At 36.2% G+C, this 27,479-nt stretch overlaps 3 protein-coding genes across 6 annotated transcripts in view; 2 read left to right on the plus strand and 1 right to left on the minus strand.

The window, feature by feature from the left end:
* The window catches only part of Cep290 (Centrosomal protein 290kDa), a 170,864-nt gene that overhangs the window by 90,140 nt on the left and 53,245 nt on the right, over positions 1-27,479 (minus strand). The window lies entirely within an intron of this gene.
* LOC138181467 (uncharacterized) lies at positions 2,235-3,027 on the plus strand. Its single transcript, XM_069116284.1, has 2 exons — positions 2,235-2,325; positions 2,731-3,027. Exons 1-2 carry the CDS (start codon positions 2,263-2,265, stop codon positions 3,025-3,027), a joined length of 360 nt encoding a protein of 119 aa, XP_068972385.1. The 5' UTR covers positions 2,235-2,262.
* cysu (peroxidase homolog) overlaps positions 26,841-27,479 on the plus strand; it is a 34,207-nt gene continuing 33,568 nt past the window's right edge. For all 4 annotated transcript variants that reach the window (XR_011173597.1, XM_069116908.1, XM_069116909.1 and 1 more), the window contains exon 1: positions 26,841-27,258. Coding sequence is in view for 3 of the 4 variants with exons in the window: in XM_069116908.1 (XP_068973009.1) it covers positions 27,251-27,258 (8 nt within the window). In the remaining variant the exon portion in view is untranslated. The remainder of the gene's footprint in view (positions 27,259-27,479) is intronic.

The raw sequence follows: 27,479 nt of genomic DNA on the forward strand, positions 1-27,479 counted from the left end.
ATACATAGAGTAGCATAATAACCCAATAAAAAGTTGCTTATAATACAATAAAAATTATATATGTGTTAGAAGTTTGTGTTACCGACTCTTGATAAAGAAGTGACGCTAAGATAAACTATATACCTTCTTCTTTACTTCTAGTAATAAAAACTTTGTATTATTATTGTATTATAGTCAACATCGGTGTAATAAAATGCATTATGTAATTCTCTCGTAGCTCAAAATTAACATTCATTATTCATCGTAAGTAAGTACACGAACCTTACGTCGATACACGATTATCGATTTCCGTCTTAAATTTTCACAATTAATGCAAGTTCCATGCAAACATAATCATCGAATAAATCTGACAGAGTTCAGTACACCTAATGTCGATCTTATCTATTATATTAAGCAAAATATTCAAACAAAGAATAGGACTACATAAAACATAAACCATTCGTACGTCCATCAAAGAAATACTGTATCCATATAGAATTTCACTAGCCTAGTGTAAAAGGCACCAAATGTCTCAACGTTAACAATACGGGAAAAATGTGAAGATAAGGAGTTACGAAAGATCAGACAATATCCGGTGGAAGACAATGACGTCGTGTCAAAGGAAAACGGCAGGAAATATAAGGTCAGGTCGATAGACCCAGGCGAAGAGAATATTCCCGAGGCTTCGTTGTCGGTCTCATTGTTATCGACCCGTTGGTATTCCCCGGCGTCATTGGTAGCAGGATCACGTGGTGTCTATCGCCTTCCAACCAGTCAGCTCTCTCGTACAATGCACACCATTGACGTAACTTTAAGCAGTCCTGCGTGAAAGGTCATAAGCGCAACTCTGGTATAATCAACGTCTTATATGCACTCTCGAATCCTCGCCATCCGCTTCTCGCCGTATGCAAAAATCATTCGATATGACTTTGATTGACACGACACAGTGAAATAGATGGAAATTAATCTTTATGAAAATAACGACCTCCTTTGCTGGCGTTAATTACTTTATATTGGCTAAAGGGGACATTTTTAAAGAGTAACAGGAAAATTAGAACTTTCGATTATGACGAATTTATAAAAATTGGTAGATCGGCATTGGTTTATACAAAGATCGTATATATAAAAATTAATGGTTGTTTCTGGCATAACATTATTTAATTATTAAACCAGAAGGAAATTCTGCTTTTTGACTATGTTGAATAGCAAAAGTTGACAAATTGGTATTGATTTGCACAAAAAATTAAATATATGACATATTGACATATATGACAAATAGGAAGGATTATTTTTCAAAATAAAAAGAGAACTATTTGATTATGATGATTTATAAAAATTGAACAATTAATATTGGTAAAATAGAAAATTCTTTGATTATTTTGAATGAACAAAGATTGAATATAAAATCATTCAGTATTTCAGAATTTTTGGAAGAATCAAACGTTGTGCGTTTCTGTTTTTCTCTGTCACTATACAATCAATAGTTTTGACTTACGTGATACATAAATCTAAAAACTTTCAATTAATAGCCAGTATGTTTTCTTTTCGTGAACAATTTAATTAACCGAGACAATAGGGGCTATCGAGCTCACGATACACGCGAATGCAAATCAGGTTGCATATAATTAGGCATGGCATGGAAAATAACACGATACTCCTGCTTTTGATATGATAATTATCAAACGTGGCTACAGATTCGAGTACGATGGACACAAATATAATGGATTTCCATCTGGCTCGATATTAACACGCGACTCATTGGCAACAGCACCCTCTAACTCTCATTCTTCGGTCACGTATGCAATATATCATTTGCATACAGGTGAAAACGAACAATAACTTCAAACAATATTACTATAGTGACGAGGAATATTCTTTTGGCACATTTTTTGATAAATATCAGCCAAATATCGTTTTAAATCCAATAGAAAATTAATATAAAACATTTACAAAGTCCTATTTTTTTCCTGATCTCAATCGATTCTCATTTTTAAATAACATTGTCCCATCTGTGTTCAATAACATTGTTACTTGTTAATTGTGTCTGAATTGTTCTCTCGTTCATCGAACAAAGAATCGCGATAAGGATGCGTGTTATCCGTCAGCTGGGACAACTCTGAATTTCAAAGAGATATCGTTGAAAAAAAGAAGGAGAATAGGTCAAGCTTGAATTTTTAACGATCCACGGTCTTCAGCGTACGTATATAAGACGAAAGGAAAATTCTGCTGGGAAATGTTGCTCGTGTTGTTTCGCGGTTAAACTATATTAACAACGAGTTCGTTATGTCGCGTCTCACCGTATGGATTGCTGCTTTGCTCATATTGATCGGATCTGTTTGGTCACAGGTTAAGACTTGCCACGGCTTTCGTGTTTCTAAAGCTCGATTACATAACCATAAATAATTTCCGATGATACCAGAGTGATTATTAACTATCCTTAATATCAATTTTCCACGAAAATCGTTAACTTCTCCACGAACGAATTTTTCTTCGCATACGTAGATAACATTCTTTTTTGTCAATTATTTGCTATTTTCTGATTTTCTTTCAAAGAAAATACACTGCACTAGATGTAATTTTTCCGCAAATAAATACATTAATTTCGTTATTGTTCAACTAGTTAACATTTTGAATGCGTATAGTGTCTTTTTATGAGGGATTAACAATTAATGATTATTGCATATTATAATTTCCTGTATAAATATTAATTATATAAATATTAATTTCTTGTTCTTTTTATTATACATATAGGAACAGATCCTCGAAGAAGGAATCGAGGAACCAAGATTCGGCTTTGGTTGGCTTGAGCCTATACGATTATCTTTTTGCAAGAATTCTTGCGAGTCAACTGAAAAAAACTCGTACATACTGAATCTTGCCTGTGCCGTAAAGTGTCCTGAATTATATTTACCCCATACAACTTCAAAACCATCTACTTCAACAATGACATCATCAAAACCATCTACTTCAACAATGACATCATCGAGTTCGCCAGCTGCGAGTATGCCAACTGCAACAAATAGTATGCCTACTACAATGCGTATGTGAACAGAACCGAATTTGTCAACTAAATCGAATATGGCAGCTGTATCACAGAATGCTTGGACATCAAGTAATATCACTAATGCTAATGCTGACTCAACATTATTTTTTCTTTATGTACGAATAATATTTTTTGAGAATTTTGTTATATATTTTCATAGAATATAAAATACTAACAACTAAAGTATATTTTCTATTCAACTTTAGATTAGTATGACGTTATGGAAATTTCATGGTTCGTTGTTAATAACAAACTGCGTGTCGAAATGAGAAAGACTTTCTTTCGGTCTTTTGCATTGGAGTAACGAATGAAATTTTTGCTAACATAATGTTGATTATGGAAGTTATTAAATCCGTTTCTTTTATATGTAGAGAACGAGTTTTTCGAGAATTTTTAATACACGGTTCTTTAGAGTGTAGCACAATATTTTTTTATATATATATTTTCTATCTATATAGATTGGCATGATGTTATGAACAAGTGAAATTTTTACTTACATGATTTGATACAATTTGCTGGCTTTTTATATTTCTAAATAAATTGTTCTTTCATCAACGAAATTCTGATTTAACTTGTTCATTTGTACCAAGTCCTGTTTCTATGAGTCCTCAAGTTGTACGAAGGATGGCGTTAGTAATACTGAGATATTCCGTAATGCGTTAACGAAGATTTCTGTTTCATTAAAACAGCAATAGTATTCACGGTCGATATGAAAGAAAAATTAAATTTTGTTATCGATTTTTAAAATACATTTCCTGGTAACTATCCTGTTTCTAAAGTTCATATATGCACAGATAATATCATTATCGTTTCCCTTGTATAATACACTACAAGAAATTCCGCTTCTTCGGTTTGTTTCTGCTACTATTCCCGAATTTCACGTATTATAAGTGTTATAAATTAATAAACATAATGAAGCTTAAATGTATCTAATCCTTGATACTCGACAGCGATAAAATAAATTTATACAGATATTCGTTCATAAAGAGAAATTACCAAATGTATACCAATTCTATTGAGTTGGCAACTAACTGATCGCGGATTTTGTCATTAGGTGGTAATGACGAAATGACTTAGTTACCAACCCAATATTTAATCAGAGTGCAGTGAGTCAACATTCTGAGAACTTCCATTTACTTGCGTTTCATATTTCGACTTCTAAAGCTACCATCTCTTTAGTTTTACAATTAATTAATTTATAACCTTATTCTTCGATGTGATATGTTTTAATAATTTCAGTGTAAAAAGAGCAGCGCGGTTGTACTCTTACGATCCTTAAGTTTATATCTAGCAATTTGAATCATTTATTATTTCAACTAGACATGTACATAAAATTTTCTAAAATTCAAACTGATATATCGATAAAATTCCATTTTTCCTTATTTATAAAATCAACATGAATTATTTCGATCATCAGGCATTCAATTAGATATTCCGTTTAAATATTAAAAGTAGTTAAAATATGCAAAATATAGTGCTTTCTATACTACTTGGTAGGTGGAACAACTCTACCGAAATTCTACCTTTCGAATTATATCTTTAAAAAGGAGGTTGCATAAAAATTCGCAGTTCAACTATGAGAAAGCTTTTATCTATCATTATTTTTTTATTTATATTTTATTGTTTTTTATCATGATTTTATTTATTTATATACACGAAGCTTTTATTTTATCATTGTTTTGTTCTGCATTGTACAAAAGAACCGAAGATAGCGGGGAACAGCGATTAAGCAGCAGGTGAACAGACTCCAAAAATGGAATTTTCCGTGCTTGCATTCGAGATTTGTCGCCGTTTTTAAACGAGTCTCTGTACCTTGCTAATTAATGGCTGCCACCTTTTACGTCGTTAACCCTCTCATGTTTGGTGTAATTCGATCACCAGCTCATTGTACGGGCGTGCATACGGAAAGTGAGAGGACACACGTTCCTCGTAATAGCTCGGTCGCGATTACTTTCACAACGGGAGCAAGGTCTTAGGTTTTTCGTGGCCGGATGCGTCGTAGTTTGGTTGTTTCGTCGTTTTCGAAATTTCAATAGTGAATGAGATTCCTTTACTTTGTAAAGTATTCGATGTTTCGAATGTTTTGCGACGAATTGTTGGGGATTAAGATCGAGTCCTTAAATAAAAAATATACTGTGGGAGTTGTGACTGTTTTGTATTAATTTTAAGGAAATTAGTAGTAAAGAAAATAGAAATAAAAATAATACAAAAATAATAATCCATTTATAGTATCCTTCCAAAAATGTTCTTTGCTCTAGTGTCCAATACGTATAGAAAGTTTTTGGACAGTAACAAGGATTTTGCCTGAAATTCATAGTCAAGAACGAATAAAAGGATTATGTAACTGTGTCTTCGAACAAATTCTATTAAATAACTTATTTTTTCTTTTCCCGGTTCTTAATTGTGGAGAATGGAAATACGGAAGAAGATTGAATCTTGTATAAACATTGGTAAATTCGAATGAAAAGTTATTTGTTCGAAAGTTTCGTATACCTTTTTCCAAAGAATAATTTGTCGATTAGAAACCAGGTAAAATGTTGCTATCAGCTATCGGTATCAAAAAAAGTGGTGCGACCACGACAAACAGGATGTCGAACAATGGACATAACAGGATACGAACGATGCAGGACATACGGACCAGACTCGCCTACTGTGAATCACGCGGCGAGCTATGCAAAAGAATGAAAGTTCCGTGAAGTCGTGTGGTCGCAGTTTCGATTCCGTATTAGAACCACAACGATAATATTACGATACCGTGGTCTTTTTCAACTAATCAACTGGTGTAAACCTCTCTATAACATCTAGTAAATTACCCATTCGATTGGCGTAAGAAATACCACGTCAAAATATCGTTTTACAATTTTTATACATTCCAAACTTCAATGATTTTAACAGATTTGCGTTATGCTGTGTGATAAGATCGTTGAAATTTCAGTGTTACATTATCAGAGATATTACAGAAACGTTATGCACGACAAATACGTAATATGAATAAACATAGTTTATTCCGTGAAACAATTACATATATATGCGCATATTTATGCATCCGTGAAAAATTTAAAAGTGAAAAATCCATAGAATACACGTAATATCAGAAAATATTCGTAAAATATTGACATGTAAAATATACTTGTCACAGTATAAGAGCCAATGTCTTTAATATCGTGGACATAAAAATTTCAGAAATTGAATTTCGAATAAAGTTAGATAAAAAAATTGGAGAAAGTTTAAAAGTACGATCGTTTATATATACCTATACATATAGAATCGAAGCTATTCGTATTGATGTAAGTTATGGCACGTAGATTTAATTTGATCTTATCTAACATTGGCTTTATATATCGTTTGATTTGTTACCAAGTGTTCGAACCTAATTGTCTTAGGAGAAAACGATCGCCGAGGTTCTATTTCGAACATAGGAAAATATTATCCTATAGACTATAGACAAAAGCGGAATTTCATTGCAGTTGTCGCAATCTTCTGCTGGCAGAAGTCGAGGACACGTTTGAAGGTAAACGCCAGTCGCGGCAATAAAAGGAAGTATTTAACGATCTAGATTCTAATCTAGAATTCCAAATTCTGATCCGCTTTCTCCTATTTCGATGTATACATATGGCAGAAATATTTTCTTGGAAAGTACACGAATATCATTTCATTCCTGTTCTCTTTAGTCTTCCGAGCAACTTTGTTCGTTTCTCATTACATCCCAACGCGATGTCGAAGATTAATTGCAGGTACAGGGAATACGGATATATTCATTTACAATAGTATTAACAAATTAATCTTCCATTTAGCCATTAAGAACGAGTCGGTAACGAGAAATTAATGTATCGAAGTAAAATTAGAAACAACTGCTACAAGCGATATCAAAAGAAACATTTTAATTAGACAAATTTCACCAAATTTGATTCTTTGCTCATTATTTTAATAAGAATCTAAGTGTGCAAAAATTAATGACAAAAACTGTGTTGTAAAATATATCGTAAACGTTGCAAGCTTGAAACAAATACATACTAACGAATATCGTATTCACATATGTTACATACATACGTTTAATTAATTTGGTGCGTATACTTTTTAACAACAAGTGACAAATCAAAGAATGTTCGATCATTATTTGAAGCTCGTTCAATACCGCCCCAGGGATGAATAGAACAGGATCGTGACGGAAAGCAGTTGTATAGCGAGCATGAAAATCATAGTTGCCGCTGCATCAGTCAATCAAACGGCCTGGGAAACCGGTGGGACCGCTGACTACTTAGTTTGGAAGCAAACTAGGGCAGAATACGCAACGCTACATGTACTAAATTCCCTTCCCTCTCTCACGTGGATATCCCGATTGCTCTCCCGTTCGCGTTTAACCTGATTTCAAGCTCATGCCTTCGCGCTCGTTTTGGGTATGTACGCAGACCGATCGTTTCTGCCACCTAACTTCGATAAGGGATGTATAATCTACTGTAATATATACAGTGGCGATGAATGAAACCGAAGGGATTACTGTCGTTCAAAATAACACGAAAATAACAAAGTTGCGTTACGCACTTCATTTACGAGAAATTCCAAGTTGAAAACAGCAGGAGTGGACAATCGGCAGAAGAAAGAAGAAGTAGAAGACGTAGAATAAGATGCTTCCGCTTTGCGTCTCACTTTCGAGAAGATCGAGGTTGCAAATTTGTCGAGTACAGTGTGTCGGGCTAATTCTTAATTAAACGTGTCTAAACTTAATTTTATTATGTAAAGGAGCGAAACGTTGGAGAAAAATGACGCGAAAGAATTGCGAACGTCGAACAATATAGCCGGCTTTCTTTTCTCCAATGTACGCAAGATAATACGCTTTTAATTTACCGAGGACCAAGCCCGACAAATTACACACACAACCAGCGCAACGCGGCGATTAACTTAATATCGAATCAATTACAGAAAAGGTCGTCCCCATGAATTATATTTTATCCTCGTCGCCCCAGTCTTGTTGTAATTTAACGGCCATCCCTGACGTAATCGACAATTATTACATCCTGTAGATTGCAATAAAAAAAAAAAAGAGTTGGTCAGTAGCAGACATTCTCTTTCTTCTTCTTCGAATAATCATCGATTAAAATCCAAGACGCATAAATCTGATCGTATCTCGTTCCAGTGTGTTGCATAAAATTTGACCAAGAAAAAAGAGTGCATTGCAAAATCAACGAAACTGCTACAAAAAATTACGCTTTCGTTATTTCAATCATCTACCTTTAATTTTGCCAAATTATTACGGAATTCCTAATCGAGAGATTCGACCGCAAGCATGCACCTATAATACAAGTACGAATATGTCTTTATCCATACCGAATCAATCATCGAAATCTAGAAAAATTCATTCTCGCAACACCCGTAAAACTGCAGTGGAAAATTACAAATTGATTACTGTAACTACTCCGATCTATCTAATTTCAAGAAACAACCGCAGAATTCCTAATTGAGAATGCAAATCACAAAAGATGTACGATGCAATTCAAACTACACGCTTTTGACCATATAATTTACAAATGAACGACTAAAATTCCCAAAGATACACCGTTGCGAGTCGATCAAATTTCTCTGGAGAATCACGAATTTCGACCATCGTTAGTACTTGCAATCCGAACAGATCATCGTAGAATTGGCGATGGAGGGTGGCAATCGCAGCTGATCATGTGACTCACCGTGTTACCCGCTCAACCCTATTATTCTGGAGTTACTGTGAAAGGGAAGGCGAACGCGAGGCCGACGAAAAGAAAGATCGCTCGCTTCGGTGATCTAGATCGATCCGCCGGGTGTCTACGACCTCTCTTCTCCGACGGTCTCCGGTCTCTACGTGTGAGCGTTTACTTCGTGCACCTGTACACACGAGTGTCAGGGAAAACACGATTCTCCCGTGGAAGCGGGATCTCTCATACAGGCCTTGCATCGAGATGCAAGATTGCGCAGGAACGCATGTGACTTAGCATCATGTGACTTAGAGAGAAAGTCGATCCGCCGTGGCGGCGGCGCGGTGGCGGCAGCGGCGACGCGGCCACGAGATAGAATGCGCCTCTTCAAACGAGCGATCAGGGTCGGTCATCCGACACGCTCCGTCGAATTCGACGGATACGATGAACCCGACAGACGATCGAACGTACGAGGAATTAGAGGAAATCAATGGCTGACGGATTATCGATCACTGTCATAGAGCTCAGTCGAAAGAGTGATTTTATGAAACTGTGTTTGCAAGTACTGTTCTATACTTTGTGTGAGGTCTTCCCTCGCTAATCTTCTTTTCCTGCGTTTGATTGTAGATTAATTTGATTATAAAAAGTCCACGTTGTGGCTTAATCCATTCATACATTCGTATTAGTGAGTTTGTACGTTAATTGAACTATAATAACAGAAGGTGTCATATGTTCTTAAAAATTCTGCGATATTCTCGGAATTTGCGAAGATTAGTTTCGTTCAATTGTATTTTCTAGTACAGCTTTCCTTCTTACGGTGTTTGTTTGTCACTTCTATCGTGAAGCTCTCGTTCTATTTTTTCGTTGATGGAATTATTTTTTCATGCCCTTGGACAGCCTTCTTTAAATATAGATATTACGTTTTTGGTGTCCTCGCATCGCTTCTTTTTCATTGCTGAAATCAACTTGTTGTATCCTTGCGCCCGTTTGTTTCCTTTTCTTCATTAAATTCCTGTCTTGGTTCGTTTTTTATCATAGAAATGTCCTCTTCCTTAAAAATTTGTTACTAGGATTTCCTTGCAATCTCTACCACACATATATGTAGTTACTAACATTGGTTCATCATATGCGGAAATCTTACCAATCTGAATTTCGTCACTGTAGAGGAAGTTACAGTTCGAGTGAAATCCATGACATGATAGGCCGTTTTTCACCATTGACTCAGGATAGAAACGGTACTAATTGAACCCGGAAGAGTACTACCTAGAAACGTTCACAGTGATCACCTGATCATCAGGAAGCATTTTGGTGGAAATAACTAGCAGTGACGACTCAATGCTCACAGATTGCCTGTTTAAATGAAATGGCTGGTAAAATGTTTACCAAATGATTTCGTATATATCTAACAGATTAATTACGGCCACCGTAGGCTTGCTTAATATTTGCAACAGTCCTTCCTTTCCTTTCACTTCCTTCCCTCCCTTTTCTTCTTCATTTCTTTCCTCCCTTTCATTTTATTCCATTGCCTCCTGTCTCTTCCTTCTTCTCCTTTCTCTTTCTTACAAATTCGTGCCTCCTGCTTTCTTTCTTACCGGCCTTCTTCTTCTTTATCTTTTGTTTTCTCTCTCTCTCTTTTAACATTTTACTTCTCTTCTTCCACCCCTTTCATCCTTTCCATCTTTTCCATTTTCTTCCTTCATTTTATCCCCCTTCTTTTCTTTCTCTAAATTTCTATTCATAAACTTAATATAACATTGCACAGGGAATATGCGAATACCATTGGTCTTCTACTCTATTAAGAAATAACGAAAAGAGCCTTACTCAGTCTAACTCTCAAGTACAGAAACGCTATCGCCATCAACTTTTATTAGAATACAATCACCAAGCTCCATAAAAGTATGCGTACGAACAGAGGAAATATTTCCCTTTCGAATCACGTGGGTAGCAGCAAATTGATCGGTTCGATCGGCTTCCCAGGAATCGGGAAGTGCCGTAAAACAAAATGTTCGAACACCTGGAGGAAATATAAAGGCGAAGAAGAGCAAACAACGCGTCGTTATATAAAACGTTATTACAAATAATTACGCAACCAATTTCGTGAAACCAGTGGAATATCAACCTATCGTTCATCACATTGAATCGATCGTCGAGATAGACGGATAATTAGTACAGAAAATGTAGCGTGAAACCGAGCCTAACGGAGCCTCACCGAGCCCAGATAGATGCCTTTCCTCTTTTGCATTACTCGATCGACCACTCGGCCAGGGAATCCTTTCCCTTTTTCTTCATCGCTTCCTGCCGACACACCAACATCTCTCACGTTCGCTCGAATTAAACGCCTGTAAGTCTATTCACACGTGCAAACGTTCGTTTTCGCGTTACGCGATCGCTACACGTTTTATGTAACCGCAATAAAAACCACACGAATATCCCAATCGTTGCTTTTTTTCTTCCGTTTTTGTTCCATCGATGGTTGAAACGTTATCGCCTTTCGTTTGTCTGCGAACATTGCGCGGATGTCGAACAATTTTCAACGCCGGTGGCTTCTTCAGATATCGCGTTCCTGTGTAGAGTTGTTTCGCAGGATTAGATTCTACGGTGTTTAAGGATATTTTTAGATGTAGGGCGATTAACGATTTTTGGCGATACTATATCGATTTTGAAAATTCAGTAGCCAACGTTGCTGGCCTATTGAGATTGACGTTGATCTTAAGCGCGAAACTATTTTTTAAGCAACTTTAAAGTTGGATAGTTTTAAACATTTTGCTGGTAATTTTATCACAGCATTACACATCATGGAAACAAATAACAACGATGGCGACGATCGATACAATATATGTATATCAATCTACTTTCCAATTGTAAGGATATTTCGTATGGAATAAATAATAATTCCTGATAAAAACGTATTTTCTGTATTGGTAGTAATAATATATAAGAAATGAGGTTCTGAACGCTATATCCGAAAATATATCCTCAAGAATGTTTCCCCCGGTTTAATTTCACAATCTTGCAGCTTTCTACTTTGATATCGCGATAAATTACCTATCGAAATTATTCAATTTGTTCAAAATAAATCAGCTATTCCATACATTACACGTCATTTAAAATTGATTTCAAATTTATTTTAAATAAGAACTTCTCCTTTTTCCTCCATCATATGCAATAAATTGGCAATTTAACTTTTTAATATTTATCAACCTTATTTTCTATAATATAGCATGTCGAATTATTTATCCTAGTTGAAACGAGTACATCGTTCGTGTTTCTCGTTAAAGTAATCGCGAAATAAATGACAACCTGTTCGGCCGATTCGGTCAAGTTGGCCAGGTTATTTCGTTCAGAAATTACCGCATCACGCTACATGTGACAGTGAATAATGTGGCACACCGTTGATTACCCGAAGTGAATATAAAAGTGACCAAATTAAGAAGAATGAAATACATACGCCACAGGCCATATTTTTTCCTTCTTTTTTTTTTTTACAAATTTATCCAACAACTTTCACTTAACGAAATTATCAACGAACCACTGCAGTGACATACTTCAACCAATCTGTCAACACATCTTATCATCGTTCATCACTTTGGAATCTGTGTGAAAAATCTTCTACCTACAACTGTCTTCTTATCAATCACGTTAAAATTCCAAATCTAAAATTGCGAATGGACTACGGACATGTCTAAACATTTTGGATATCTCGTACGTATTTGTACATTAAAACGTTTCACAAATGTGCAACGATTTAAATCAGTATCATAAATCCACAGACTTTGTTAGTAACTCCATAAAACAATCAAATTTTCTGACAAGAACTGTGACAGAAGATAAATTAATTCAAAGCTGCGTGCAAACTTCCAAAATCGGATCAATGAACGTCACGAAATACCTCGAAAGGCGAGTCAAGGTCCTCTTGGTGCGCGCCTTTTGATTGACTGCGATCTGCCGTGTTTCAAATTTTGGTAGAAAATCGTTTCTCGTCATCAGCAAAGAGAAGAAGATGGGAAACGAGAAAAAGACAAATCCGAGTACAACGTATCGAGGAGTCACGATCATACAGAAAACCGCAAAAGGCTGGAAGCCAGATTCGGGTCAGAATTGCGGAGAATGCCAAGGTTCCATCCTTCCCCTTCTCGAATGGATGTCTCGATAGCAAAATTTTTTTTTTACGTGTATTACTCACGTACGGACTCCTTTGATCCACACCCGATCGAATTTCGATTATGCGTCTGTGCGAAATGTTATTTCGCAACGAGTGGGCGTACCTTGGAAGAGAATGATGCACCTTTCAAGGTGAACGGTTTAATTATTCTCACCAATTCACTTTTATTATTTGTTCTATCGGAAATTTTTGTCGCTTCCTTTGACATTTGAATACATTTCAAACGTTGAAGAAATTTCGTTTCCAAGCATTGTACGAACTTCGAGTTTCTGTTATAACATCACTGGACTATGGATATTTTATACGGATGCAAATTCATATTTTTTACGAGTATAATTAAAAAGACAGAACCCAGATACAGGCAATTATTTTATTCGATAAGTATTACAAGGTGTAGTATATTTTTGATATTTTATATACTTTTGCATATGAGCATCGTGTGCACTTTTGCATACACGTATAAAAACCGGCAATGTAAAAATTTATGTCAGATACTTAAATAAAACTTACAAGAACCTCAGGTCACTGAAATTAATCGATTAACGAGTGAAATAATATCATAGAATAAAGTGTTATTCTAGCGTGGGCGGTAGAAAATATGCAGTATTTTACATTTACAGTATTTTCGTAACTATGCATATACAAGACACTAAGCGGAAATATATGACCATTGCACAGAGTACAGTCAATTAAGTATTATAAATGGCTGGAGATTATAAAATTATTTGATATATGTGTATTACGCATCTCTGTATCAGATCGAAAATCTATGTCGTTAACCTTCGCAGATTGACATTTAAAAATCTCGGATGTATTCCTATAAAGAAATACAAAACTTTCCCCTTTCACCAAATGAACATTATTGGACCAGTCGCACCTTCAAAGTATTTAAACATCCTCTGTAAGCGTGTGGTAATGACGAAATCACGCCCTCGTTCGGGTAAATTGAATTTAATTGTTCACATCAGTAAACTGATCGACATTTATTGACCAATATTATTCATCGATTTTTTCTACTTTAAATTTACGGAACAAAAGTGAAACGTTATATCATAAATAGAGAAAATATAATAGTAAGAATATGTTGATGCGTTGTTAGAAACAAATGCAAAGCTGTAAATGCGCGTCATGAAATGTGAGTTGAAATGTACGTTATATTACCTCGAGATTTCTATCTAATTATGTATCTATTTATTACTTTATCTTATACACACTGTCTCATCTTGCTCGGCACGTTTATAAATATCTTTAACATTAATATAAATGTTATGTTAGAATGAACGTCGTATATCGTGCTCCTGTAATATTTGTCTTCTCCGAAAATACTTTCGCAACATCGAGCAGTATTTCATTTCAAGCGGTCTGATTTATATTAACCTGACTGATATGATAGCATTTGCGAGATTCAGATCAGTATCATGTACAAAAATAACAGTGGTTGCTCGTGGCGAATATTTTGAATTTGAAAATGGTACGGAAAATAATGTTGGTAAATTATTATTTTATTAATCACTTTAACGAATACCTGAATATATGAATTATTAGATGACCGAATATAAAAGATATTACACGAGCCACGCACGAACGAAACTTATCAATCTTATTCAAGTTAATCGTCCGACCTTTTAAAAAGGAAAACATGTACTGAGATCATAAATTTACATTTTAAGATTTAAAATTTTAAATAAAATTAAATGCGTATTAAGATTGAATTTAAATTTTAAACTCTCACATTTAGAGAGATAAGTTTAATTATATGTATTTTGAGATACATGGTTGCATCAAAGTTAAGATGTCTTTCGAAAATTGAAGTCGATCAGTTTGGTTTCGGAATGGCTCATATGTAAGAGTAAATGATCCGTTTGTTCCCACCATTTTCCATTTTTAACACGAAGAGAGCCTTTCGATGAACGTTGCAGAATTCCACGAGAGGAACGATGAAAGTATTTTCATTCAAGTGAAGGCATCAAGGAGAAAGTTAAAGCGGCGATTTGGTGCATTTGATACAATATGTTTTGCAATCTAGGTACAACTGACATTTCAAGACTATTCGAGATTATACGTAAACGAAGCCATTCAGACTGAAATTTAAATTCAAATTAACAAATTCCAATTTAAAAATCAAAATTCAAATTTAAGTTAAAAAAATACAGATACAAATTAATAGATTATTGTCGAAGATTTAACTTTAAATTGACGATCATTCTATATTCTCTCTCCGTCACTTTCCTTCGTCAAAATTTTCTCGAAAAGAACCCACACAGAATCTAAACCAGCCCGCCCCGACAACCGTAATAGTACGATCCAGAGAATCCAATCAACTTCTTGCGTCGTAACAAGCGTAACAAGCTGTCGCTTTCACCATCTCAAAACGCGCGTAACTTCAAAAGCAACATCGGCGCAACAAGATCACGAGTCTTCCTCAACACATAAAGAAAAAATATTCGTCTTGATCTACTTGAAACTTGTTAAAGCTCGATCTGCTTGTGCAAACGACTTGGCAGATGTTCAGGCACGCGTGCAACTGCAATTGTAGTAGGCACACGCCGCTCGATCGTCTCGAAACCAATATGAGAGCATGTTATATCATTGTCCCGGATTCGAGTCGTTCAACGACGCACGTTCCCGCTCACATTTGCCTCGGATCGATAACACACGCGCAGTAACCACTGGTCAAACCTGTTTAAAAAACATTTTTCGAGGGAATTTCCGGCGCCGCCCCGACCGCCAAGGATACACCTTTCGCACGTACGCGACCGAGTCTCGTTCCTGAAACTCGGTCGCCACAGTGACCAAATTCTCTCCTAATTGCCGAATTCTGTCCAACAAATATTGTTTCAAAAAAGGAAATTTGTTTAATTACTGCGAGACGCTTATTGGTATTGCGATATAATGGGAATGATATAATTATTGGAAATTATGAAACAGTTTCTGAATGGGATACTTGCACGTGATTCGTACAATATGTTAACCAATTTCGTAACGTATAAAGCTCTTAATGTCTTAAAAATTGTTGATTTATTCTGATCGATGATGTATCGATAAATTAAACAAAATACAATCAAACTATTTACATATAAAACTTCTAGAGTGTGCTGCGAAGGGGAGAATTTTGCAAATTGCTGATAAATTTAGCGCAAGATTTCGTAACGAGAATTTAAGAATGAATTAGGGATGACGTTTAAGGAAATATCGTGGAAAACTCGGTGAAATTTCTAACGTTTGAAAAGACCAGATTTTTAAAGAACTTACTGGGAGAAGCGATGTGTCAAGCAATTCGATATATCTTCAGGTGGATTAATTGCAATTGATCGTTGTCGGATCCTTTGAAACGTTCAGTGCTTTAAAAAAAGGGAAATTCTCGAAACGATTACTGGGAGCGATAACGTATCAAAAAATTGTATAATTCGGTCGTTTCGATGGTTTAATTAATTGCCTGATCAAAGAAACACCACTATACATATGTTGTAGGTTACATGTAGTAATTGATAAAAAAAAAAACTGGTTGCTGGCTGAAATTGCATGTTTGTGCGATGGAGAGGCAACTACAGTGTCGATTGCGCCGTTTATGACGATATGCTTTTATAAAAGTCGATTTCAGCAACTGTGGTGTACCCAACATGTATGAAAAAATGCGGTCACTGTGATGCCTGTTTGTTGGCAGGATTTTACGTGGATCATTGAAATCTGACATGTTAAGGAGCGTTCAAACGACTATTACTGTCAATATCACTGTCAATATTTAATGTTGTCAACATTGTATTGACAATATAAATATGTACATAATTCATCGTCTAGATGGCCTCTTATGTATGATAATATTGAAGATCTTGAACACTGATAAATTATATTGACAATAATCTGTATGAAAAGTTACACTAGTGGTGTGTTGAAGAAACGGTAAAGAATTTGTAACAGAATATATCACAATGTGTTTACGGCAGTGTATTGACTCATCGTTGGCCATTACAACGACATATATAGGTAAATGTATTCAATTTTTCGTTGTAGTTTAATTACGCTATTCAAATTAATATAATTTGAAACTCGTAGATACGTTCATTCATATCAGGCAGATTTTATCAGACAATGAAAAGAAACACGAAATTAATAAAATCTGGAACCATCAGCGGATCAAATAATAAAAACTCGATTTTCCAATAAATTTATTCGAACAATCAAAGTGACTGTAACAAAAGACGATTTACTCGAGCGTCGTAATCATACATTCATCAACTTATATACAATTCAACTGACAACCATTCCGATTCCAACGATTATTTAAAAATCCTTTATATACTCCAAGCATGCTTACGCTAATATATCATCGATATTTCAAGGATACGAGCACAATGAAATTCTTTACATCACTTTCTTTCTACGCCCTTTAACCTTATCAATCAGTTTTTGTTACACACAATGCTCGGCTCCATACCCTATATAGCCCATATACAACGGCGAGAATGTAACAATTCCACATTGAACCCGCTATCTCGCCTTTCATCGTGATTAACCGACCGCGGAAAGTCGAACGATCTTCTTCACGCATAAATAATTAAACACAAAGTGGACGATATCGATAACTATCCCGTTCGAGTTCGCTTCTGAACGAAGGAAATTCGTACGATCGAATAGTTTTCCTCGATGCCGATCAATTAGGTATACGCTCGAGGAGTAACTTTCTTGATTCATCGGCTGTTTCGATCCATCGATCAAACTTAAATCAGCGAAACTTGGCCTCCGGGCGACGTTCCATTGCCCAATGCTGCTCCATTTATCGTTTTTCGAACGCGTAAGAGTCTATGGGTGTGGAGGTTTGATTACGTGGAACAGTTTCATTAACGAGAACGTATAGCTTCGAATACGGTGACGTTGATTGTTTTAAATAGCAGTGACCACGTGTGGGCATGAATCTTGTATTGAAAAATTCAGGTACAGCGACGAATAAAAGAAAAATCAAAGTTGATACACTACGAATTTTAGTAAATTTTATACTAGACATTTTTTACGATATTGACAATTTAATATTTATTAATTGCTCTTATTAAATATAAATATATTTCATAAAATTATGCTGTTTTTCTATAGTTCTTGCTTTACAAAGTTTCTTGCAAGAGGCGAGTGAAGGCACGAAAACAGGAAAGGCGAAGCTACTAAGATCACGAGGTTCTTCGTTTTATCGTAATCTTCTTTTCGCAAACAATGGTTTAATGAACCGTTGGAAGTAACCGAATATTGTTTGTTTAGAATTCTCATGGGCGATCGCGTCTACCTTCTTTCGTAGCATTCAACGGCCAGCCGGTTGTTGCAAGCTTCTGCAACTTTGTAACAAAGTTGCTTAAACTGAGTTACGTTTGATCGTGTTGATTACAACAGGTTGAATCTCGGTCACGAATCTCAGGTGTTCTCAGTTTCCATTTTAACAATTTCGCTATTATTTTTTAACACTCTTCTAGAAGAGTTACAACGATACGGAACAACGATAACATTTACCAAATAAAGTATAAAACACAAAAAGTTAAATGCTTTAGAGCTAAACATAAGACTCAAAACTAATCTTCGTGATCGTTTACAACCTGATAATACCGATGGAGGGTTAACCATAAGAACGATACGGATCTGTGTGTGAGTCGCGTGATTCATCCGGTCCACCCTAGTCTCTTTCTTTGTCTCTTTTCTTTTTCCGTTTCACGTAACGAAAAGTGAATGTCAGTGGCATTTAACGTTCCGGCGCCGCGGTGTGGCCGTCCAAGGAAATCTGGTGCGTAAGCTTACGGAGAAGGTTCTCGCGAAGGCGACCTCGTGAGACATCGCGGTCCGACAACTTTCGAAGATCGCGAATGCCTGGAGAAAGTGCTCTTTTTTTCGATTCACCTCAGTCGAAATCGCGATTGCATGTAAAGCACGGCCGTTCGCGGTCGAGAAAGACTTCACTACCATAATCGACTTACAATTTGGCTCTACCGAAACCGGAATAATCAAAGTTGATAGCAAATTTACCATTTCATCGTTCAATAGTGTCTCGAAATTGAAATTGGTTCACGCTGTTCTTCCTCGAAATCATTATTTTAAATTCACATCTTTTCGCATAATCATAAGCAGACTTCATTCATACGTAGAGGGTGTATACATTATACGTACAGTATACAATATGCAAACGTATACAAAATATACAAAGTATTATTATGATATTCAGACAGAGATACAAATTTTTATTTAGGTTGCGGATTTTTGTAGATGTTTGTAGAAATCTGTATAGTATGAGATGGTATTCTAAATAGTATATAAAGAATATGGTGGCCGAATATGATATTATAATTACGAATCAGTTTGTGGGAATCTTGTGACAAAGAAAGTTTGGGATGGAACATATCGAGTCCATATGAGCGAGACCAAAGCTCCATCACCTGTGTATTAACCGAGTCTCTCGGAAGTCAAATTGCATAATAATGAAATAAATAAAGTATGATTGATTTGATCAATTGCACTTTTTCGTTTTCACCCGTAGCTGAATGAATCGTGTTCAACTTCTCGACGAACAAACGTCTTACTTTCATATTACATTTATTATAAGGAAATACCACAAAAAATTAATCCAAGATAAATTTCAAAGAATAATATTTGTAATATCATCACCTGTCTCTACCTTTCAATTGATGAACTTGTTAAATGTAGCTTCTGAGTGTTTTAATCCTGGCTGTCCCAACTGTAGTCACGATTAAAATGATCGTCCTCGAAAAATGGCCAATATTTAAACGATTCGATACGTTCGATCAACAGGTCGAAATGCGATTGTTGACGATTCGTCGGTAGTCTGCTCATAGCTCGTAATTAAATTCTAATTAGTCACAGTAGAGAATCCAGAACGGTAGTGTGATAAAGATAAACGAGCCGGAACGCGAGCGAAGATCGGCAAGAAATATCGAGTAATTATATCGACGTGTATGCTGTCACATTATGTACACGTTTTCTGACCAGGCAATTTAAACGATCGAAGAAAATGGCCAATTTGTAGTACAAGTAGAAAGTCGAAACACGCCGATCATGCGAACGCCCGTTTCTCCAGCTGTAACATGTACCGTGACTTCGATACGACGACTGCACTTGAAGGTTGCGCGTGGACATTGCTCTACTCGATGACACGCATAATTTTTTCTCGTTTGTTCGGGCTTTGTATCTGCTGCGTTATGCAGCGTCTCATATGCGGGAGGATAAAATCAATGGGAAGAGAATCGTAGATGTAGAAATTATATTTCGAAGGCACGAATGAAATGCGAAGGTTTACAGTCTAATCGGAATTTAACAATTGGGAAATCTCAAATTTGTAGATTTTATAATTTGCAAATTTAGAAATTTGAAAGTTTGGAAATTTGAAGATTTAGAAATTTGAAAGTTTGCAAATTTGAAAATGTAGAAATTTGAAAGTTTGCAAATTTGAAGATTTAGAAATTTTGAAATTCAGAAGCTTGGAAATTTATAAATTTCATATAGAGAGACAGAGAGAAGGAGAGAGAGAGAAATTGAGAATTGAAAAGATTTGGGAATTTAAAAATCTGAGAAGCTAGGAGTTTGAAGACTGGAAGATTTGTATTTGAACAAATTCTTAATAGGAAACTTAATAACTTACAAGCTTGCATTTGTTCAGCAAAGCACTCGGAAAGCATTACGAAGCAAAAGACTTATCGTTGCAATAAGATCAAAGAGAAACACGCGAAGTATGCCAAGCCCGATACGAAAACAACGATTCGAATGCATAACAGACTCCACGTATAGGAGAGAATATGCAACGAAGAAAAGACGTTTAGAAACATGAACTACAATAAACTACACTTATACAAAGAAATCGTGGGTGATGAAGTACACCACCTGTCACTTAAATTACTACTGTTGGTACATTCATTATTTAATTGAAAATCTCTCTCTATTTTTGTCGAATTTCACTTGAAACTATTTCCTTCTTTGTTTATGGCTGAAACTTTCCGCTTTTCCTTATCGTCTAGTGACTATGTGAGCGCAGATCTGACATTTTCAGCAAACCGTATATCGAGAAAATGGCGGTGGTTGTTACGCAACGGAACAAGTCTGCCAAATTGTGAGTCCGCTCGTCAAAGTTGCGACTGCCGCTCCACATCCATACGTTTTGCGCGCCACGAGAAATATCGGTGCAAAAGGGGTTAGGTTGCATAAAATGCATAAAATTCCTCTCGAAACGGTTTTGCCAGTTGGCTCCCGCTATTTAGTCACGGGAACTCGCGAATAGCTGAAAGCATTTAATTGTTCTTGGTTGCTGTCGAAACCAAGAACTTCGACGACGTGTTACGACGCTCGGGGAATGTGTTTTAAATCCTGAATTTGTTTCTGCGAATGTACGAGTTTGTTAAGAAAAATACAAGTTTCAGCGAAGGAAATGGTCGTTGGATAGGTTTCTAAACTTTAGGAATTTTCTGCTTCTGATCTTTGTTTTTAACTATGCAATATTTCAAATTTTACATTTTACTTTTTAGTTCTGCGATATTTTTAGTTTCACGCGTTGTTCTTTGATTCTACAGTATTTGAAATTTCTCCATGAGATTTTCTTAACGACATACCGGGGATCCGGATATTATAATTATGAAAACGAATAAAAGTAGAATTTAGACGAAATGCAATACTCCAGTGGTATTTTCAGGATTAACGTAGAACAATTTTTGAACTTGAACTGTCTGCGAAGTACGCAATTGGATTAATATCTGAGATAATTAATCAACGAGTATTTTTCTTAACACATCATATATTAACGAAGGTTAAACAACAATTGTATACTTTGAATGTTATTCCATTCACGCGATCCAAGTAGCAATGACGAATTTCTGAAAATAGTTACACCATCAAGCCTGGAACGCAGTAATAAATGCATAGAATGGAGTAATAAATGCTAGCATATAAACGAGCTTATTAAAATCCCCTGCATTATTGTCATTCTTTTTTACATGATGTTATATTATATACAGTAGACTGGATATAGAGAAAATCTTAAAGAAAATACATAACAGTAGAATTTCTATTATTGCTCATTTTTCTATTATTCAAATCCTTTCAAATCATAAAATTCATCATATGCAAATGTGTTACTCCCTTTCCACGAAAATTGCTCACACGAGCTGATTAATTAAATATCCTATAGTAGAGACAATCTTGAGCAAAATTTGTGCCAAAGATCGTTCATCACAAATTTCAAAATTCATCGTATGTAAACGATACTTTAATTTGACATAAAGATCGCTCACATATTTCTACCAAAGATTATTCCAATCTTCTCAAACTTCCAAATTGATCATCGCGAAAATGATACTCACTTTAATTTACAATAAACAATCTTGACTTGAAATTAGTAATTGAATACCGATAAATTGCTCGTCGCCAATCATCTCGATTTACGATAATGGCTGCAGGAGCGAAGATAAACGCTACCTTGCGCATGCACACAGCTTGTACTTTGTACGCATTCACACCTCGTGCACCCTCGAACCGTGTTCGACCATCTTTTTCTTTACACGATGAATTTTATCCAAATCGAACGCAAAATGAAAGCTCGGAAATAGAGAAACTGAGAAAAAAAAGACGAACGATATATCGGTTACGTAACGTTGTAAATTAATGATTACAACCCTTCACACGATTGACTAGAAAAGCTACGAGCGACTGATATGAAAGTTTCTCTCCCTCAGTCGGCGAGAAGAGGATCGAGAACGCCGAGAGAATGTGAAGTCTCGGGAAGATCTACGACATAATTACACCGTGCATCGCATTTTTCCATCACGTGATGGTCTTGCATTAAAAGTAGCGATTCTAAGTCGGCGATCAGGCGACTTTTACTTTGCAAACACGGCAGGGTCAATTCGTACCTGATCTCCCCCCTCCCTGATAGATCACATTTGTGCTTCCATCTTATAGTTCTGATTGATCAATGTAACCAATGTGTGTCTAAGAAGACGTTTCCTTTTAATTCTCTCGGATCGTTTAGACGTTCGCCGAATTAATCGATTATTTTGAGTTTTATGAGATGATTCGATTGGAAACAATTTGCAGACGTAATAAGTTTACAGAAGAACAATTTTAAAATATATCGCCAATGCACATCGAGTGAAAGGAACAGAAAATAAAAAGTGGTCTTATCATATCTTTCTTGTATGGTTTTCATAGTTGCGATTCAACGATGCCTACAGAAAGAGGATATTCGATGTTGTAAGTCCTAACGATGTTGCAAGAAAAAGATATTTCAGTATAAAAAGGTTATATTGATTTTCATTTACTTTATATTCTTGTTACGTCTTTAGTCTTTTTCTGTGTTGTAAATAATTTGAGATGCTTATTTATTTACAAGATCATAGATAGTAGTAGGAATCGATTGAAGCATATCTAGCGAGGAATCAAATCAATGCTGTTTTAATTAACAATAATGTTTCGTATAAACGATTGGATGTTCTACAAGTATGGTACTAGAATCTTCCCAAGCTGATCTTTTAATCTTCGCTCAATTATATGGTACAAACTGTTAAACAAGATAATTGCTGGACCATTAGCTGAAATGTCTTCATCGTGCACTAATGTTTCTAATACTCCTAAAGCTACTCGATAAAGAGACTTACTACTTTCCTCTTCGTTAATCAATTCTGTTACTACTTTACTTATTAATTTACCTAAAAGTTGTACTACTTTTTCAATTGTTATAAACGATACATGTAAAAAATCTTTTAAGCCAACTTTTCGAGTTTGCACAACTTAATTCATATCTACGTTAACATCAAAATTATCAAAACACAACTGTAGATCACAAAGTTCTATTCCGTTAAAAGATTCGTCAAATTAAAAGTTCTCTAGCCACTAGCCAGTTTCATTTTTTGTAAACAGTACCAATGAATATTCTATTCTTGGAATTTTCATATTTTCTCGTAAATCTACCAAATTAAATTTCTTTGCATATAACAATTTCACGTTAGTTATCGATAGATTTGATATCAAACATGACGCTTCCTGCAATAACCTATCACGACGAAATGAACGACCGTGAACAAGTTCAGAACTAAATTGTATCATTTTGTCAATTAATCAATCGCATTAAATTCCTCGTTTCCTTGCTCTTCTATAACCGTAAATCTCTTACCAGAATTTCTCAAGTCGAAGAGAAGAAGCAGTTCACAGTGGAATTTCATATTTTGCTAAGAACCTACGAAAATTCTTTAGCAACGATTTCAGATGACTGCTAGATTGATCCAGTACTGAAAAACAACACAGTCAATAACCTCACACGGCAAAGTAAATGACAACGAGGAATTCAGAAGAGGAAGTTTCTTTAGTTACGGACAAAGCCAAAATTCCGGAAGAAGGAAGCGTTTTCGTGGTAATCGAAAAGTAAAAAAGGAGGAGAAGAAACCGAAAGCCCAGGCGATTTGGTCGCGCTGAATTTGCCTGGCAATTCGCTCGTGCAAACGATAACGTCCGACTCGCTTTCGTTGTTACCGTTTGATTGATCGCGGCCGCTACTCGATGATCCACGGCGAGGCACCGTTTACGATTTGTACTCGTCATGTCGCTTTCTACGATTCGCAATAGCGCCGTCTAATGCACGCCTAAGCCGCGAATCTTCAGCATGAAACTCAACGGAATCTTCTGATTAATCAAAACTTTTTACGACGCCGTGATCTAAATCGAAGTAGAAACCAATGATACTCGGCGACTTGCGCCATCGAGATCGATACGTTTACTACGGGGAGTTTCAAAATTTTTTCGCAACAGCTCATCGACGATCATCTAGAATCCACTGGTTGTGGATGAATAGGATGATTTCAAGCTTTCGACTCTGTCAGATAGTCCTTCGATAATTACTTTTAGTCCTTTTTACCACCTGCGCTTCTTTTCCTAACGTGGAGCAATAGGAACGGGATTTTTAGCGATGCAAAACTGTTTCGTTTAATTATGATGTGGTTGATGTTACACATTCGACCGTAAAGTGAGATTAATAGAATCATGGAAGTTATGTTTGAGAGAAATTGCTAATTGTTTATTAAGTGGATGTTTTCACTGTGAACTGTGATTACTACGCTATGACTATTTCATCATGGACGAACGATATGAAGAAGAGATTAATCGTTTCCCTCAAATTGTAAAGTAGTAATCTTGTTTGAGTAGTAACGCAATACTTTTAAGCTGTAATTCAATCCTAACTAAACTGCACGGAGAAGCTCTAAGTTAAATTAAACCGTTAAATAAAAAAGAAATTTGTAACTCAATTTACCAAGTCAAGATCATCCAAATTTTTAATTCGCTTTTCACGCAATTAACTTAGCGAGATTTGAGGAACTTCGTCTTTCGTTTAAAATTAATTTCGGATATCAAATTTTCACGGTTAATAACTTCTGTTCATTCACGTTCTTAATCTCGTTTGACAACCAAATATTATCAGCTCGCATAATCACAAAGTTGGAGCGTAGACCAGTCGTGATACTGTACGCGGCAACAGACTAATTACCTTTGGATACTTGCGAATCATCGATACAATGTGATTTACGTTTGTCGCCAAAGAATTTAGCCGAATTATATAATCAATTACAATATTCTGATCGTCGTTGAAATTCTCATGACTTTCATAACCTTATGCAATGAAAGTGCGGTACGCGCGTTTCTTATGTAACGAAAATCGAATGTCCTTTTGGCATCACACAATTCGCTTGCAAAAGGACTTTACGCCTCTCGTTCGTGCATATCTTTGATTCTTGAATCTTCTTTAAATCTTCCTTGAATACATTACGTTTCAGCGTTAGGAGAATGCCAATTTCGTTCCTATTACTGTTAGAATTCTTCAACTCGATTAACATAAGATTTGTGCAGATGACCTTAACTGAAGCCAAACTGGACAACTCTATTTTATATGAAATTCTCAACTTCATTAATCAGATACACAATTAATTACGTAACATCTCAAAGAACAAGGGACTTATTTCTACGAATCTATTTATTACAGGGAATAATATAAATAATTAGGTAAACGACAATAAATAATCATCCCAAGCCTATTTAAATAATCTTAATACCAGCTCTTTAATTCACATACAACATAGTTCATTACGACACAAAGTTTCTTACGATTTCCATGCGATTCGATTTCAATTCAACCCTAACGAATCCAGCCTAACCCTAACCTACCCCAAAATGAAAAGAAGACAGAAGATTGAGGGATTAAGGTTAAGTTTCATTCCGAGTATGTTACGCGTTCCCTAAATTCATCCTGATTACGGTTTGACAGTAGAACACGATAAATTCATCAAAGAGATCCTAAATTCTTTCAACTACCTCAACGAACTGTCTAAACCTGTTCAAACGTCCTTTTCTAACATCAACCTTCCAAATCCTACACATAATATCCTCTACCTCCGACTCGCCTTCTGCCTGTCTGAATCCAATCTCACCCTATTCCATCGAACTTAATAACGAAAGGAAACTAGACGAAAAGCAAGCGCGAACACAGCATAAGAAGCCAGTCTTAATTAATCAATTCGAAGGAAACGGCGATCTTATCCGTACTTGTGGATTAATCGCGGGGTTCGGGTGGCGACTTTGTACGTCACGTTATTTCGGAGAGCGCGGAGAGACAATCGATGTCTCGAATCGAGGGCAGCAGCCAGCGGCTCGTTTAGAGAAAGGAAAGTCAAACGTGGACGGGAGTCTACGCCTCCTCCTCCCTCCTTCTCTCTTTCTCGCTCTCTTTGCTCCTTTTCCTCTTCTTCGTCGCCGGTTAACCGCCTCTCCTGTTCTCTCTCACCTGGAGGTTGTTAGCTCGAAGTCAGGTAACTTACATTGCCTCTCGCCCCCTCCGCTGTGCCGTTCAACGGCCAACGCTTTTGGGGAGCTTTTCCACCACCATCTGCCACTGTGTGTACGTAGTCGATAAAGAACTACACGGGAACACGCGTCGAGTGAAGTTACCGCATTATATGAAACACTCGGTCAGTAAGTCTCTAACCAACAATCACTCGACACCGAGCACATCCAGTCAGTGGTCACTGACTACAACGGACAGACCGAGTCAGTAGAAGTGGCTGACTATCGTCGTACTGTCTAAGACAAATGGTGACCAGTCGAATTTGTCTGACCAGGTCTATGGAATTCGTCGTTTCGTCCCGTATCGTCTTTCTTCCCTTCGTTCTTCCTTGAGATACTTTGACACAACCCTATCTCGGTTTTTTCCTATCTTCGTCCGTGGAGGATTATTGAGAATAATCGTGGTTCGAGCAAAAAAGTGCGTCGAAAGTGCTGCTCGAGTTCGCCGATTCTGAACATTCGTCCTTGAACATCGTTCGGCGAGCATCTGCTCGGTTCGGTTTACTGGAGATCGGCCAGCAACGTGGAGCACGTGGAGGCAAAATGCACAGGTAAGCTATTGTTAACGCTTGGTTGCTACGAACGACTTGCGATTGATTTATCCCGCTTATTTGTGGCCAGACTCGTTTTTCTCTGCGTTAACGTTACTCGTGGTTAAAGGACGCAATTATTAGGACGTTAGAACTGTCAAATCTATAAATATATATTTTTGAGCTCCATTGTCAAGTTCTTTGTTTATAGACGCATGAAAAGTATGAATGTGGAATTACAA

Source organism: Bombus flavifrons, chromosome 7 (assembly GCF_040668555.2).
Source record: "Bombus flavifrons isolate JBK064 chromosome 7, iyBomFlav1_principal, whole genome shotgun sequence".
Classification (NCBI taxonomy): Eukaryota; Metazoa; Arthropoda; class Insecta; order Hymenoptera; family Apidae; genus Bombus; species Bombus flavifrons.

Coding starts and splice junctions, on each gene's coding strand:
- LOC138181467 (XM_069116284.1), top strand. CDS start 2,263: ATGTCGCGTCTCACCGTATGGATTGCTGCTTTGCTCATATTGATCGGA. Junction 2,326..2,730: donor TCGGATCTGTTTGGTCACAG/GTTAAGACTTGC, acceptor TTATACATATAG/GAACAGATCCTCGAAGAAGG.